This window comes from Parambassis ranga, chromosome 5, assembly GCF_900634625.1.
Source record: "Parambassis ranga chromosome 5, fParRan2.1, whole genome shotgun sequence".
NCBI lineage: Eukaryota > Metazoa > Chordata > Actinopteri > Ambassidae > Parambassis > Parambassis ranga.
Window position 1 is genome coordinate 5,372,646 of NC_041026.1, and position 16,230 is coordinate 5,388,875.

General features: G+C 48.3%; 1 protein-coding gene across 2 annotated transcripts; it reads right to left on the reverse strand.

Annotated features, from left to right (window-relative positions):
• Positions 1-992: 992 nt before the first annotated feature.
• On the reverse strand, positions 993-15,863 carry irs4b (insulin receptor substrate 4b). 2 transcript variants are annotated; one of them, XM_028405680.1, is made up of 3 exons: positions 13,411-15,863; positions 11,297-13,344; positions 993-5,610 (listed from the first exon to the last, which is right to left on the reverse strand). In XM_028405680.1, the coding sequence occupies exons 1-3, from the start codon at positions 15,516-15,518 to the stop codon at positions 5,606-5,608; spliced, it is 4,161 nt and encodes a 1,386-aa protein (XP_028261481.1). In that variant the 5' UTR covers positions 15,519-15,863; the 3' UTR covers positions 993-5,605. The 2 variants fall into 2 exon arrangements, with proteins under 2 accessions (XP_028261481.1, XP_028261480.1); XM_028405679.1 differs by having other exon boundaries at positions 11,297-15,863.
• Positions 15,864-16,230: the final 367 nt, after the last annotated feature.

The following is a 16,230-nucleotide window of genomic DNA, read 5'->3' on the forward strand; positions in this document are numbered from 1 at the left end:
TAAACCTGGCCTTAAAAAATGAACACGGACGTCGTCCCTTTTTGAAATGAAATTAGCTGGAAGTCACAGAATGCTAACACGCTCTTTTGTTGGCTGTTTGAGACAAACATACTGAGGTGCGTTCAGTAAACCTGAACACTCAGTCGCGGCAGATAAAGCAGCCACAGAGCACACAGTGCAGGGGTCGGGAACCAGGTTCAACCAGGGGACAGTTCTTTTCCTCACACATGTAAATGTTGTCCATCCATAGGCTGGACCGGCTGTCAATGGGTGAGGTGGACGCAACCACCTCAGACAGGTTCCAATCTATTGCAGGGATTCAGGGATTCAGTACAAAACCTATTGTACCAATCCTAACCATTCATCTAAATGGGCCAGGGTTTATGTTTTTGCAGAATTGCTAATAACAGCTTGGAGTCTGTATTTTTTTAAACAACTTGACGCTATACACGCTAGCTTCCTGCTAGTCAGGCTTATTTAGATTCAGATTATTCATATTTTAAAGTGGATTATTTGAAGGACAAAACTAAAGACGGAAACTTTGTTTTGAGGATTTTAAGATGCTAAAAGTTGAGAACGTACAAATATATATATATATATATATATATATATATATAAATATATAAATGTATATATACATATAATTACAAACAGAATGCGTTTTGGTGAGTAGAAGTTCACATTATTTAACTTTAACATAAAGCCGTGCAAGATTTAACTACACATTCTAACCTAGAAGTCAAAACTGGTACCAGGAAGTGACTCGTGAGCGCCCTGAGGCTTTTATTTTGACATTTCCTGTACATGGCTTTGTAAATACGTTTCTCTGTGCTGCTGCAGAGGTCAGGAGGTCATTTACGACACACAGACTTATCGTTGTCAACGGAGACATTTTTGTTTGGTTTGGAGAAGGTTTTTATAAGAGGAAGTGATCTGTTGTAAAACATTAAACACACACACACACAGAAAAAGACGGCTGAGAACACGGCGGCTACATGAACACATTTTTATTGCAATAGCTCTATTGAAAGCAAAAAACTTTTGATAAATATAAACACTATGCCGATGCTCAAATCGCCTCTGAGTGCCCCTCCTGATCCCCCCGTTTCCCTACAAGAGGGGAAAAAAACAGACAGAAAAAAAAACAGGAACTTAAAGGGGGCGGGGCACCTGCCGAGGCGCCGATCATAACATGAAAAAAGCGACAAGTTTTCCTTATTTACACAAGGAGCATTTCCATTTCCAACACAGTTTCCTCTTGACGTACGTCGCTGAAAAATAATGCACATACGAAGGATACACACCTCCACAGTATTTTTTTGTCTTTCCTGTAAAGCTAATAAACAACAGCATTCAACTCGGAAAATAAGAACACAGGTAGCAGGGTTGAAGTTTTTTTTTCTCCTCACCCCCCCCCCCCCCCCACGATTTTACAAACGTTTTTGTAAAGAGAGGCGAGAAAAAAAAATCTAAAAAAAAAAAAAAAAAAAAGAATCCGACCCGCGCCTGATGGCAGGTCAACCATCTTCATCCTGACAGCATCTCCAACTGTACTACACAGCAGCAAATAAACTGTAATATAGTTACAAAAAATAAACATTAGGCAGGTTGTAACCCATTTCTTTATACAAATAACTGCAAAAATGCCTATGTACTCTTAAAAAAACTACCCTTGTGTTGCTTCGTTTTGTTTTCCGAGAACAAAACAACCAAGAATAAGATGATTTTTTTTTCCCCCTTCTGTAAACTAGAATACAAAATAAATCAAAAAGATTAAGAGGAAAAAAAAAAAAACGAAGGAAAGTTTGCATAATGATGCAGTACCCTAAGTCTTCTCTGCAAGGATTATATATATATTTATATTTATATATTTATATATATATATTTATATTACCTAGGTCTCATTTCTTTCTCCATTTCTCCAAACAAGGACAGTTTCTGAGGTTGAATTGTTGCCAAAAACAAAAGCAAAGTGTAAAGAAGTCATTCAGAATTAAACACAGGGGGAGGTGAAGGCAATCTGACAGGAACTTTTTCTTTCTTTTTTGTTTTTTTTTTCTGAGTAAAATAAATTAAGATGAGGGTCATTACTCTAAATAAAAGAAAAAAAAATCCCCCTCAGGATCAAGCTCCATTAGCATTAAAAAAAAAAAAATCCAAAAGCAGTACACAAAAATAAAACAAAACACAAACAAGATGTGCTGTCGGGGGATGTTCAATATTCTTTGTTCGTCAAGAAAGGAGGAAAAACAAGGAGGAGAAGGAGAGAGGGGGCGGGGCCAAATGGTTCATCATGTACATGTAAGTCACGTCACAGGGTTAAAGTCTTAGAACAGCATCTTGTGGATATTCAGATTGTTTATACGTTGGAGGGTGGGGGTGGGTGGGTGGGGTTGTACCTAGTTTAATATAAACGTATCTCAAAGCTCTCTTCTGTCTCAGTTTAACCTGAACTTCAACAAAGTGGAGCAGGAACGATGGAGGCCGAGCAGAAAACCTGGAGCGGAGCAGCTCATGGACGGGTTGTTTGGTTAGGACACAAAGGCAGCTGGATCAGCCAGAAGATCACACCACAATCCAGGCTGCAAGACTTCACCACCGGGTCAAAGTCCAGCAACTGGTCCTCAGAGCTAAACACACCGGCTTGATAATAAAGTGTGACATGCTCAATGCACAAAACAGGTGGCGGAGACGGAGGAGGTTCACAAGAAGGGCAGGACCAGGAACAGTCAAAGACTGACCTCCATGTGCAACCATTACTTGGGTCACATGTCCCACCACAGCTTTTGGTGGTTTAATGGTTAATTTCGTGGCCAAAAATTTTACAAACGACGTCCGAGGATGATAAAGAACGGCGGCACAGGAAACAGGAAAGATGTCCGGCCAGCTGACGTCTGCATCACCTGGACAAGATGGCGGACGACGGCTGTTTTTATATTATATTATTTTAGTTTAGTAGCTGCTTGGTTACATTTAAGAGACAAAATAATCAGAAAGCTGAGTTATCCGGGGTCAAATCAAGACTTTTGGGCCTGTGTTTGGTGAAAACTTTATCATAAGCAACATCACAGACACTCGAAATAAAAAAAAAGGAGGTTCAAGGACGCGTTTGGACGCAGAAGATGTTCTGGTTGAAGTAAAGAGAGATTATTATCTCCATCTTGCAACACACAAGATAAACATATTTCAAATCAACACGTTCAAAAAGAGCCGTCAATCACGGTCGCATGCCTAACAAACAAACCCGTCCACGCTGCTCTCCACGTTAAGCTGAGGATTATTTAGGATCTCTGCTGTGGGGGGGGGGGGGCGAAACGAGACAATGTGTCCCACACACAGCGAGAGTGACAGCGGCAGAATGAAAGCAAGAGTGGGCCGATGAGGAGGAATCAGGATGAAGATGAGTGAAAGTCTGTGGGCTATGCCAGCTCTCAGTCTTTGTGCTGCGTCAGTCACAGGAGAGCAGCTAAATATGGCCGCATCAGTGTGTGGAAGCTGTGTGTGGCTGCGAGCTGCAGCTAAGAGCGGTGATTGATGTAAGTGTGTGTGTGTGTGTGGGGCAGTCACGGGGTAAGTATGTCCAGTGTGCTGCACCTGGGGCCGGAGCTCAGGTTACTGGAAACCTCTTTACGTCACCCGGAGCCGCTGACGAACACCCCAGCATGCATATGTGTGAAAAATCCCGCACGTCATCAAGAGCGGCGGACAAAGAGCCGACATGGGGGCCACGCAGGAGTTACCCTCGCCTAAATAGGGCTGCATGACTCCTCTATGTGTGTGTGTGTGTGTTATGAGAGCAGACGCCACATGACTGCGGCATGCCATGACGTGTGTGTGTACGTGTGTGTACGTGCGTACATGCCACTGCCTACAAAGTAAAGTATACAGTTCACTTTGCATTTAATGTCTGTGTGCATTAGCCCGCTGTTTGCATCATAGTTTCAGCATTGTGTGTGTGTGTGTGTGTGTTGGCACCACTCTCCCTTGCTAACCTGAACTGTGCTATGGACCATGAGGTAAAAAAACAACGTAGCAGGGCGGGAAAACAACTTTCAACCACCAATCGAAACTGTCACGCAAGCTGCAATTAGCTTAGCGTAGCTACAACACCTTGTTTGTTCCATCCAAAAAAAATGACACATTTGCTGTTGTGTGTGTGTGTGTGTGTGTTACTTCTTCAGGAAGTCGCTCTGCTTGTAACACCTCATAAAAACACAAACTGTTGCTTTTACAGTTCGGTTGAATGTGTTAATCAGTGACCTTTAGCGCTGCTGTTGCTCGGTGGATTATGTTACCTCTGCACAGCTGTTTCCCAGCCTGTGTGTTAGGCTAAGCTAAGTAGCAACAACCTGTAGCTTCATTTAGCATGGACACACACAGCTTTGATTGGCAGCGGTACAGGTTATTGTCCCGCCCTCATGAGTACCATCAGTAAAGCCAACAATGAAATGTACTGGAACACGTGTACCTGTGTACAAATAAATAACATGCGCTAAAATCTAAAATGAAAATGTTTCCCCCCCGTTGCATTAGTTACACTGATAACAATTTTTGTTTGAGCACCGTGTGAAATCCAAAAGGAGTCCGTACCATAAAATGAAATGGCTGCAATTCACCTAGAGGGCGCTCACGAGGAAGTGTTCCATGAAAAAGACACTACAACTCAAATTGAATGTTAGCGATGGAAGAAAAGATTTTAGCCTTTTAGTTAGCATTATGCTAATAAGATCGAGACTAAGCATGGCAGCTGGCTCATGCGTCACGAGAATTTTCTCTTTCAAAACGAGTCAGAACTCTGCTCTGATGCCCTTCATAGTATTCATGTTTCGAGCTATAGGACCCGTTTCATTCTGGACCATCTTGAGAGCGCCCCCTATAGATCAAGGAGTTTAGAGAGTGGGTGTTCTCTCCTGTAGTACCTGGGAATCAGCACGATTACTTGTGCAATGCCACTCGGATGCTAATATGGATCCAGCCACGGGCTTGTACCATTTAAAGACGGAGAGAAAAAAAAAACTTCATCAATCACTGGGTTTTAAAAAAAGTAAGTTACCGATGAGGAAAATTGATATTTTTGCAACATAAAAGTACCAGAACGCAGCAACTGTTGCTCCGAGAACAGCTGGCAGCACAGTCCCAGTCCTCAGGCGGCCACCCTGCCGTGGGTGGCGTGGTCGGGTGACTAAAAAGTCCATTTAATGCCTCAAATTCCAACTTCCCTTTTTTTGTTTGTTTTAACACCGTGTGGAGACGCAGAAAAAAAAATCTGCAGTCATGTTCACCTCAGTCGCAGCAGCATCGTAGTTGAGGGGAAATGATAAAAAAAAGATATGCATTAAAAAAAAACACAAGAAAAATAAAAGATGAAATACACTTGAAAAACTGCAAGCGTTTACTGTCATATGTTTGTGATGTTTGCGTCTGCATCCAGAAGGAAGCAGGTTCTCAGTCTCAGTGAAGGTCGGAGGTCACCAGCGGCGGCGGCGGCGGCGGGGGGCGGGGAAGGCGAAGGTCACAGGCAGAGAGTCAAGTGCCCCGACCGCAGAGAAAGAGGAGGTGAGGAAGAGGAGGAGGAGGCAGCACGTGGAGTAAACACCTCTGCGACTCAGTCTGAGGGAGAAAAGGAGAGAGAACACAAGGAGGCCATCAGCTGCAGAGGAGTAAACAACAACAACAACAACATGAAGACAAACAACATGTGTAGGTCTTTTATTTTGAAAATCCAGGTCCATCCCTGAATGTGGAGCACCATCTGTGCTCGCTAATGAAAATAATGACAGTTAAAATAATAGGAAAAACTGTTTGCCTGATGCCTCTCACACACACACACACACACACACACAGCTGGAATGTGGTCGGTGGTTTTAAACTGACATATTAGTTGTTTTTGGACATTTTGAGGCTGACTAATTTTGCCTGGAATCCGTCTGGCTTTCGCTTCAGCCCTCCAAATTCTGTGGATTTTAAGAAGGTCAACAAGTCTCCGCGTAGGAGACAAAGAGGCAAAGAGTCCTAGGCTCCATAAAAAAATATTTAAAAACCCCGTTTATATAATGTGCCTGTGTTGACATTCTGGAGATGTGATGCTTCCTTCCTGACAGCAGTGTTTAGGTCAGCAGATGGAATTTACCAGAAACCACTGACCGCGCCAGGCCAATGAATTTCTCCGCACTCGGGGAGCCCTTTCTTGGAGGTCACTCGGTGATATTGACGAGTGTGTGATTATAGAAACAAACCGCAGAATCACAAAACAACAACAACGGGCTTTTGTAGAGAAGCAGCACAGATGTAAGACATGTGTGTGGACGCCGATCTGTGGAGTCTGCTCACTGCCAGCCGACACATTCAAAAAAGTTTCTTCCCTGCTATCGTGGCCGAAACCCAGGCTGTCAGGTCGGCTGTTGTGGTTGCGGGCCGGCGGCCCCGAATGACCCTGACGATGGTGGCCGTCCAGCTGGGTTATTCCACTGAGAGCGAGGCTTTGTCTGACACAACAATGTGAGCAGCACGCCACAATACAGATGCTTTGACAGGGGGCACTGCTGGAATGCTGCTCCCTCTGTTTGTCAGCCACGGGGATGGAGGGGCGGACGGCACACAGACTGAAAAACAACCTGCTGCAAATAAATTCAGGCCAAAGACGGAGAGAAAGAGCCACTGGACATCAGATCTACTGACACATGTTCAGTCAGTGGGAGCTCATTGTCCACCACACGTCTATGGAAACAACACAACACGTCTGTAAATACGACAAAACAAGATATTTCTGTCTTTCTCTATCAATCACCAAACTTTAAGCTCATTGATTTTTTTAACAGCTAAATCAATTATGTCTCCTGAGCAACAATTTGCTGCATTTTGAATTGAGATTGACATTTCTATTTCAAGCTCAGATATGGTTTTTGACTGTATTAATGATTAATGATTGGTCAAATAATCAATTACTTGATTACTCTGATATTAAACTTTGTGACTTATCCATCAATGTGCATGTTAAATCTCCAGCTGCACCACCTACTCACATTAATGCTAATTCTGAGGCTTTTATTGTGAAAAGTCTTTAAAAAAGTCTCTGTAGTTGGCAAAACTGTATTTAATTATGGTCGCGACAATAAAGCAAACTTGAAGCTGTGTGTGTGTGTGTGTGTGTGTGAGAGAGAGAGAGAGAGACCGACAGAGACAGTCTGAGGTCTTTGGGTTTCTTTGCAGTCCAGGCCTGGACTTTGATCAAAACAACGGTCCTAGGACACGAGCCTGACTGACCTGAGCTGACCTCGGCGGTTCCACACAGACACACACACCACAAAAATCAGCCTATAAAAACACAGTTCGTCAAACACCTGCATTAGCTAACAGCTCGTTGTGTTGTTGCAACCCGCTGTCCGTCCCTGAAACACCCCCTTTTCCCCCCAGCTGGGACAACAGATGAAAGGCATCATGGGAGTGAACCATGTAACACGCTGACCTGACATGGGCTGGCGTGACAGCTGTGGCGACGGGCATTTAAGTGCAGATCGAGGACGGGAATTTGATCAACGGGCATTCGGTTCCTTCAGTGGTGGAAAAAAAAAACAAAACGCTTTATGATTCAAATTCTGGGATTCTGGAGGCCGCGGCTGGGAGCAGAGAGAGCTTTTTCCAGTCTCTTTTGTGCTGCTTTTTGTAAAAGCTACATTCGAAAGCTACACGAAAAAAAACACATGAGGATGGAGGTGTCAAAACCTGCAGTTCCTACAGTGGCCACTTGAGACTGGCTCCAAAAGTGAGTCAATCCCACCAGACCTTCATGTTAAATTGTCCAACTTTACAGCAGAAATATATACAGATTATCTCAGGAAATTAACCCCCAGACCCCTCCACTATATTCTCTCTTTTAAAAATGCTGGTACGCCTGATGTCTGTCTTTTCTGCTGTGCTTGACGGAGCTCTTTCTACACATGTGCAGGAACGTATACCGCAGTGAACGATGAGCCCAGAGAGACCAAAAATATGGCATGAGTGGAAAAAAATAAATGGTTAACAGCTCCCAAAAGCTAAATCTGATGTCTTTGCCTGTGAAAAACCAAAATATGCTGTTTTTTGTCACATAAGAAGTGGAGTAGTGTGATGAGAGGCATCAGATTCTTCTTTTCCACATGATTATTTGGTGTTTTTGCTTCTAAGGATCAACTGTAACTGAAAAGTGAGCTGCTCCACACTGAAATTCAAACGCCTCCTGAAGTCCAGTTATACTCCCAGAAAGGAAGCGACCAATGGGAACCCCTGTGGGCGCCAACATGCCGCAGGTTAGAGGTTCAATTCCCCGTTTAGCTCAAGGGACACCAGCGCTGGCAGGTTTATAGATTCCCATGCCTCCCTCAGAGAAGGCCACCCATGCTAAAAAGCACAGTGAATCCAGTTCGGATTATTTATTAGCTAAATGGACACTAAAAGGGGCAAAAGTTCAACCTCTGAGACTCACAAATACTGTGCTGCCACAGCCAGAAGGGCGGCGTCAAAATCAAAACTGCTCTGTGTGCATGCCTGATGGTTAATAATTCTAACATCTGTGGGCGGACATATCGGGCTATTTAGGAGGGAACGAGCCCACTGCATGCACACGGTTAAAAAAAAGGCGGTGGGGGGGTGGGGGGTCCTGTTACGAGCATGCCTGAGTCCGGCCCATAAATTCATGTCAGTCTGGAAATAGACCTGTAAATATAGCAGGGCTGGCCGTGGAGGTGGGAACGAGAGAGGAAAAGGGCAGCCTCGTCCCATCTTCTCTCACATCTTACTCCCGACTTACTCTGCCTCACCCTGCCTCACCCTTTTACCACCTCGTAGAGGTGCCGGGACATTAAGGGGGGAGAAAAGGGCAGGTTCCCACCAGCACTGCTGCCATATAAAAACCTCCTCTCTGTAACGACTCATCCCTTCTCCTGACCCAACTTTAACCCTTCACCACCTGACAAATGAGACTGAGATGAGGTGTGTGTGTGTGTGTGTGTGCGCCACATTCTCAGTGCTGTATAATGACCATAAACATTATAGAGGTATTTGCCTCCTACACCGCCTTCAGATCTGGATCAGGATCATAGCCAAATATATTACACGATATGTGCTAGCTCTGGCTAAGACTACTGTGCGGTTATTACACAAATTAACACTTGTTGCTAATAGTGGGTTAAAAAAAATGATGATAGATTTGACAGTTACTCCAAACCAGGAAGTGTTCACCCTGATGATGGATTTCAGGCGGAGTAAGAGGAGCATACTTTCTGCTGATGTGAACACACCTCATTTGTGTTTTATCAAATATTTATAGCGACATCTCACAGGTTCACACAAACTTTCCTTCGCCAGCTGGATTGAAGCGGAGCCTCCCTGCCCCCCCACCTCCCTCTCTCTCCCCCCTGGGTCAAGGATCCAGGTGTGCCTGTATCAGTTCAACAGCGCAGCTGAGAGGAAGTGCATTCCTGAGTGATGATGATGCGTTTCCTCTCAGCCCCGCTGTGTGCCTTGACACGCCGCCGCCGCAATTACGGCGCCACATCAAAAGGCTGCCTGCCATGACTCAGCACAGACAAACACACACCTACCTACCCAGATGCAGAGCACAGACGGCACACACACACACACACACAGTCCATACTCCATGAGTGTGTGTGTGTGGTAGAACATTTCTGTTACTTTGAACTGCATGAACCAACAAACACATTTAGAGCTTAACGAACCTGCAGGCAGCGGCTGAAAACAAAAGCACACACACACACACACACACACAAAACAATAGGATGAACACCCTGTCAGTTTATCTGCTGGGGAGCACAGATTCAGCCGTGATTTACCACACACACAGCATGACGATAAACAAATGAATCAGTCTGAGCTTGCAGAGAATCCTGACTCACTCTCTCCCACTCACACACACAGGGAGAGAGAGAGGGGAAGGAAGTGAGGAGAAAGCAGAGATGATCAAAGAGGAAGCAAAACATCCTCTTTATCCTTAAACAAAGTCCGACGCACACTCAGCGTCTTCTCTCTGTACATCCACATGTCTGCACGACCACTAACGACCAGCAAATGTGGCGGACAAAGACAATTAAAGACACTTAAAAGCACAAGGGGCTAAATGGGTTAACCGGGGCCTGTTCCTGTAAACACCTTTTACTGTAAAATGGAACCACAGCCACTTAAAAACAAAGTGGTCCTTGAGACAAATGGACGAGTTTTAATAGTAGTTCTGTGTCATTCGACCATGGCGACGGTGCTTTAAATGAGAGTGCAGCAAGCCACTTACTACGAAACATGGCGTTTAAAGAGATCAGACAACTTTCAGCGCCACACAAGATGACTTAACGTCACACACGGGGACTGATAGCTGCCGCCAGATACCGTTTGAGCAGAAATGCTGCATATTTTTTGTGTTTATAGTGATTTAAAATAGCTTTTATTACAGTATTGTGTCGTTTTCACTCAATTATTTCATTATTTTATGACTCCAGTGACCCGAATCCTCTTCAAAACAACTCAAAATATTAAGCTTTGCTGCTTTTTCTTGTTGTTTACAACAGTAAAAAAAAACATAACATGTATTTTTCTCTTTTACACTAAGAATAATCATCAATAGCAGCCTCAGTCTCTTCACATGTTTTGCCAAAATACTAACCATCACCCAGCTGGCACCGGATTCTTCCATGTTTAAGCATGAATAAATATTTTTTTTTCCAAAGCATCTCAAGTGCCAGCATACAAAAAAGGGTTTTTAAACACACAAACAGCCGCCCATCAGTACACCCAGCATACATGCTGACACAAAGAAAACAGCGGCACGTGCACAGACAGGCACGGAGGCAGACACCAACCAGCTACAAAGACAGGAAGTGCAGGCCTTTTTTTTGGGGGGGGGGGTGATTCAGTCTGCACTTGACCTCGGATAAACCTTTGTTCATTCAGCTAGCTAATCGTCTACCAGTCTGCTGGCACACAGCGCACACAGACCTCAAGATGAACCGCATATTGGTGCCACTTCCTGTAGCAGCTCTGTTATAGCCTAGACTTCAGTTCCCTGGACAGATGCCTTCAAAGACAACGGCTGGCTGCTCAGCGCGTGTCGAGATCACAGAGACTCCATTCAAAACAGAATCACTAGCAGAGCTGCACATTGATAAAAATGTGGCTAATAATAGTGAACAGCACTCTGGGTTATTTTGGATTTCAGTGAAGAACAACAAATAAAATGTCCCAGATTTCTTTCACTCACACATCAGAGATCAGAAGCACACACACACACACATTTATGACACTTGTCACTCACCCTTGGTTGTTGTGGTGACTCCATCTGATTTGGTGAAGTCTATACTGGCGTAGGCTCCATTCTCCGGAAGAGGCACCGTCCCCACCGCTGCCGCGCTCCCGTTGCTGCTGCTGCCCGCTCCTGGCGTCCCGGCTCCCATATTACTCCCATCTTCCCTCAGCTCCAAGGCAATGTAGTTGAGGCCGTTCTGGTAGCCGACAGACATGTTCCTGCACATTCTGCCAGCCCCCATGAAGGAGGAGGAGGAGGAGGAGGAGGAGGATGCTGAGGTCCCGGAGGCCATGACCGCTTCTGTTGCTCTTGTTGGGGCATGGTGAGCAGGCGAGTCCCCTAAACCCTCCACAGACATCCACACACTGTCGAATGATGCTGAGCTGGACCATCTGGAATTCTGACCCTCTGTTAGGTAGGATCCGTTGGAGGCTGCGGTGTTAGACGGTGTAGGATGAGTGGCTGAAGATGAGGAGCCTATTCCTCCTCCTCCAGAGGGAGTTGAATTAGAGGAGGAGGTGGAGGAGAATGTTTCCGAGCTGTGCCTTCTCCTGCCTTGAGGGTCGGCTCGAACCACCTTGGGCTCAGGCTGGTGCATCGGGGCCCTGCCTGGGCTTGATGGAGGGAGAGGAGGGGAGATCGATGAGGAGGAGGTGGGGGGAGCATGACCATAACGCCCCTCTATCACACAGAGATGCTGCAGCATGGCTGTGGGGCTTGTCCTCTCACCTCTGCTGAGGTTAAATGTCATGTCCGTGTAGTCGTCCCCAATTGACCTCCAGTGACCTCCGGCCTGAACTCCAGGGGAAGCCAGCGCCCCAGCATTGTTAGCCAGGGGTCGGATATAGCTGGGTGGGTTCCAGGGGGCAACCAGGCTGGGTCTGGGTGAGTGGTTCTTACTCAGACATCCAGCACTGTCCTGCTGGTCCGCCCCGACTTCCACACTCATATAATCTTGGTGAACTTGGGACTGGGGAGGGGAGCGACGGAGGTCACAGGATCCCAGGGAAGGCGCTTCATCTTGGGCAGAGAGAGGGTAGGCGGGGGGCTGCTGTTGATGTGGGTAATGATCACCAAATTCAATGTTGATATACTCTCCAGGACTAGAAGGACCTTCAGATGAGCTGCCAGTGGCAGGGACTGAGGTGGAGGTGCCTGCAGACGCCGTGGAGGGCTCACTAACCCTCAGTGGACCATGGAAACTCCTCCTGCCCAATGGGAGGCGGTTAGGCCTCACAACGCGTCTGTCAGCCACTGCTGCAGTTGTATGGTGAGCGCCGTAAGGCGGAGGTGGGTGAGAGGGAGTGGAGGTGCTGCTACCTCCCCCACCCCTCCTCTCTGGTGTCGACAGTGAAGCTGTGGCAACTGATGAATAGACTGGCTTGGCAGGAGAACTCATAGGAACATATTCCCCGTACTCCTTCTCATCCCGTTCTCTGGTGGGGGCCTTATAGGAGCGAGGGAGGGAGAAGTAAGGGCTGTAAGACTTGGGGGTGCTCTCAGGTGTACCAGGTGTGTAGTACCCACTACTCCCTTCGTTTGACAGGTTACGCCCACCACTGCTGCTGTACGACATGTCCATATACTCCCCGTTCTCTGGTCTCTCGGCTATGCTGTCGCCCCCACTTGCGCCGGCTGCGCTGGAGCTGCTGTGAGAGCTGGGAGAGGCCTGGACAGGGGAAGGGGAGCTGCCGCTACCCCCCGGGAGCATCATCATGTAGCCATGGGAGTCTGTGGAGGATTGTGACTGGAGCTGTGGGTGGTGGTGGGCTGATCGAGCGGCTAAAGCTGGACTGTGAAACTGAGGAGAATGGGAGATGGGATGGGAATGAGAGCTGGGTTGCATAGGCATGTAGTCTGGGGGCGTATCCCGTGGCGACGCAGCCACGCCACACATCATGGGCATGTAGCCGCTGTCTTCCTTGGCAGAGGAGGAGGAGGAAAGAGGAGGGCGGTCAGAACTAGCCTCCGCTCGGGACAGTGTGGATGGGCGGCTCTGTTGGCTGTGCTCAGAACAGGAGCTGTAGTCAGAGCGGAGTGAGGAAGAGGAGGAGGAGGGCCCGCCGCGGAGAAGCCCACTGCCGAATGGTAACACCACATCCGAGCCCTCCTCCAATGAGAAGTTAGTCTGGGTCATTTTCTGATAAACCGCCACACCAGAGCTGCTGGTTGCACCACCGGTCGGTCTGGTGAAAGAGTGCGTTCTCCTCCTCAGTGATGAGGACGAAGAAAAGCGCTCATCCTCTGTCGTTGATGTGCTCTCATCGCGTGGGGTGTCACCCCCGCTAGTGTTTCCAGAGCCCACACTGCTGCCAAAGACATCGCGGTTCCAGCCCATGGCCATGTAATCATTCAGGCAGTTCTCCTCTCTGATCGGTGGGGTGTTGCCAAGAGAGTCTGGTGTGTTGCTGCGCACCCGGAAGTACCTGAAGTCACCGGGGCTAGAGCCGTACTCGTCTGAAGAGTTGAAGCCGCCGTCAGAAGGCGAGCCGCATATGGAGGCGCTTGATGGGCGGGTGAGGGTATCGGAGACGGAGCCGTGGCCGCTGCTGGATGAGACGCTCACAGGACTGGTGGTGGAGGGGAAGTGGGAGACCGGCAAGGAGGCGGAGCGGGCGTGATAGGTGGACGAAGCCCCGGGGATGGCTCTGACGTAACGTCCACTGCCGGTGCTTGTGCCTGCGTTTCCCGTGGCTACGCCGCCCCCGCTGCTGCTGCCGCCACCTTCCTGGCGACTGTGATGGGCTCGTGCCGAGTTGAGGTGAACTAGACTTCCTGTGGCAGAGCGGAACGGCCGGTTCATTGTCCCCTCGCCCTCACTGGATGTACGGAAGCGATAGCCACTCGCCCCGGAGCTCTTACTTGAAGGTGGCGTACCAACCACCGACTCTGTCCTCGACCGCCGCTGCAGCCCGGTCTGGCTCGGTGGCAGGTTGCCCAGGTGGCGCCGTGTTGTGATGAATGACATGGGGTTGGAGCCTGACGACTGACTTTTGCTCCTTGGCCGAAACTCCGCGAAAGCTTTCAGGGCTTTCATGGTCTCCAGGATGGTCTCGTGCATGTTTTGGGCCACGACAGAATCATCCACCTGCATCCAGATCTCCCCGGGCCCAATAGAAGAGGAGCGACCCACCTCGATGAAGAAGAAGCTCTCCGAATGTCCACAGCGCCGGATGTTCATCAGCTGAAGGTTAACACAGGGGGTCTCAGAGTTCAACTTGACGAGGTGAATGGTTTTCGTTGAGAGGCATAACCGGTAAACACCTGTGAGGTTTTTAGTTTGACCCAGTCCTTTAGGTTTTACATTCACCTGCCACACCTCCTTGAACACAGTGCCGGGGGTGACTGTACCGTACCCGTCATCTAAATCATCAGAATCCAGGTGCCCCTTTTTGCCCTCACTCATCAGCTCACTGACAGCTACGTACCAGTCCTCCTGCTCCTGCTCGTTCTCAGCCACAATGGCAAAGTACTCGTCCTTGGTGTACAGGGCGATGAGGTGTTTGTTTTTGGAATCCGCCCTTTTGTTTACCGTGAAGCACTGGTAGAGGTAAATAACCCTTTTAGGAGGAGAAGGGGCGACCGCTCCGCCGCTGGCGGCGGCCGCGGCGGCAGCAGAGCGCAGGCTGTTCCTGAATTTCTTCTCGCTGTCGTAGTACTCCAGGCGGCTCGGCCCGAGGTGGCTGGCAGCCCGGAGCACGAAAAACCTCTTGTGTCCATGTTTTTGCTTTCTTAAATAGCCACATTTGCGAATATCATCCACAACGTCCGAGGTGTTTGCGACATTCACCGCCGCGTATACATGGCTGCTGCTGCTGCTGCTTGCGGCGGAGGCAGCGGCGGGGTCCTCGGCGGTGTGTACCTGGCCGAGAGAGGAGGAGGAGCAGGAGGAGGAGGAGGCTTTCCTGCCGGGGGACTCTGCGATGTTTTCCCCGGAATGCTGCTGTGGAGCCAGCTGGTAGTGATGGTGCTGCTGCTGCTGATCCTTTGGCGGGTGGTGTTGGTGGTTGGAGGGCGGTAAATGTTGGTGGAAACGAGTGCCGCCGCCGCCGCCGCCTCCTCCTCCTGCGCCGCCACCGCCGCCGATATTAATTAACGGGGAAGGGGGTTCCCCGACCGAGCAGTCTCCGTTTGCGGTGGCGGCCGCAGATTTCGTCCCCACGTCCCTCTGCTGCGTCTCCACCATCAGCATCGCCGCCTTACCTTCCTGGTAATTCGTGTAATTTGCCATCAGATAACACAATCAAAGGTCACTTTACTAGCAAGCTAATCCGAGTGGACCTAGACCCCATTCTTGTTTTGGGAGACGAGCTCCCGAGTCCGGCTAGGCCAGCTAACGCACGGCTCAGATTTGCAATCCTCACACACCGGCTTTGTTATTCCGTCCAAAAAACGAGTCTCTTCGGCCTTTAAGCGGCGAGGTAGGTAATCCAAAGCGGGTCTGTTCACGAAATAAAGCCTACCGTGTGCACCATGGCCACGTTCAGCCGTGTTTCTATAATCGGGAGGATCCGGCTAACTCGGTTAGCAATCCGTTCTCTTCTCCTGTACACATCTCTACGGGCCACAGCACAAACAACACATGACCCTCCGCGTCACCAGGCGAACGGGAGGCACAAAGAGGCAGACACGGGCTCTGATTGGCCCTTTGCGTTGACTGACACTTGCTGACAAGGCTCTCGACCAATCGATGCTAGATATTAGGGCTATGCGTCAATAGCTCTAGCCAATCGCGTCGCAGAAAGTCTCCAGAAGCTACAGAAGTGGGCGGTGACTCTGTGGACTTATCTGGGAACGGCCGTTAGGTTGTTCAGCGGCGGTTTGGATGGAGAACACCGATCCTGGACCCGCAGGTCCTGGGTCAACTTCTGCAGTTTTATTATTTATTTCAGGCTTTGTGTACGTCAAACCAGCATTTTATTTTATTTTATTTTATTTTATTT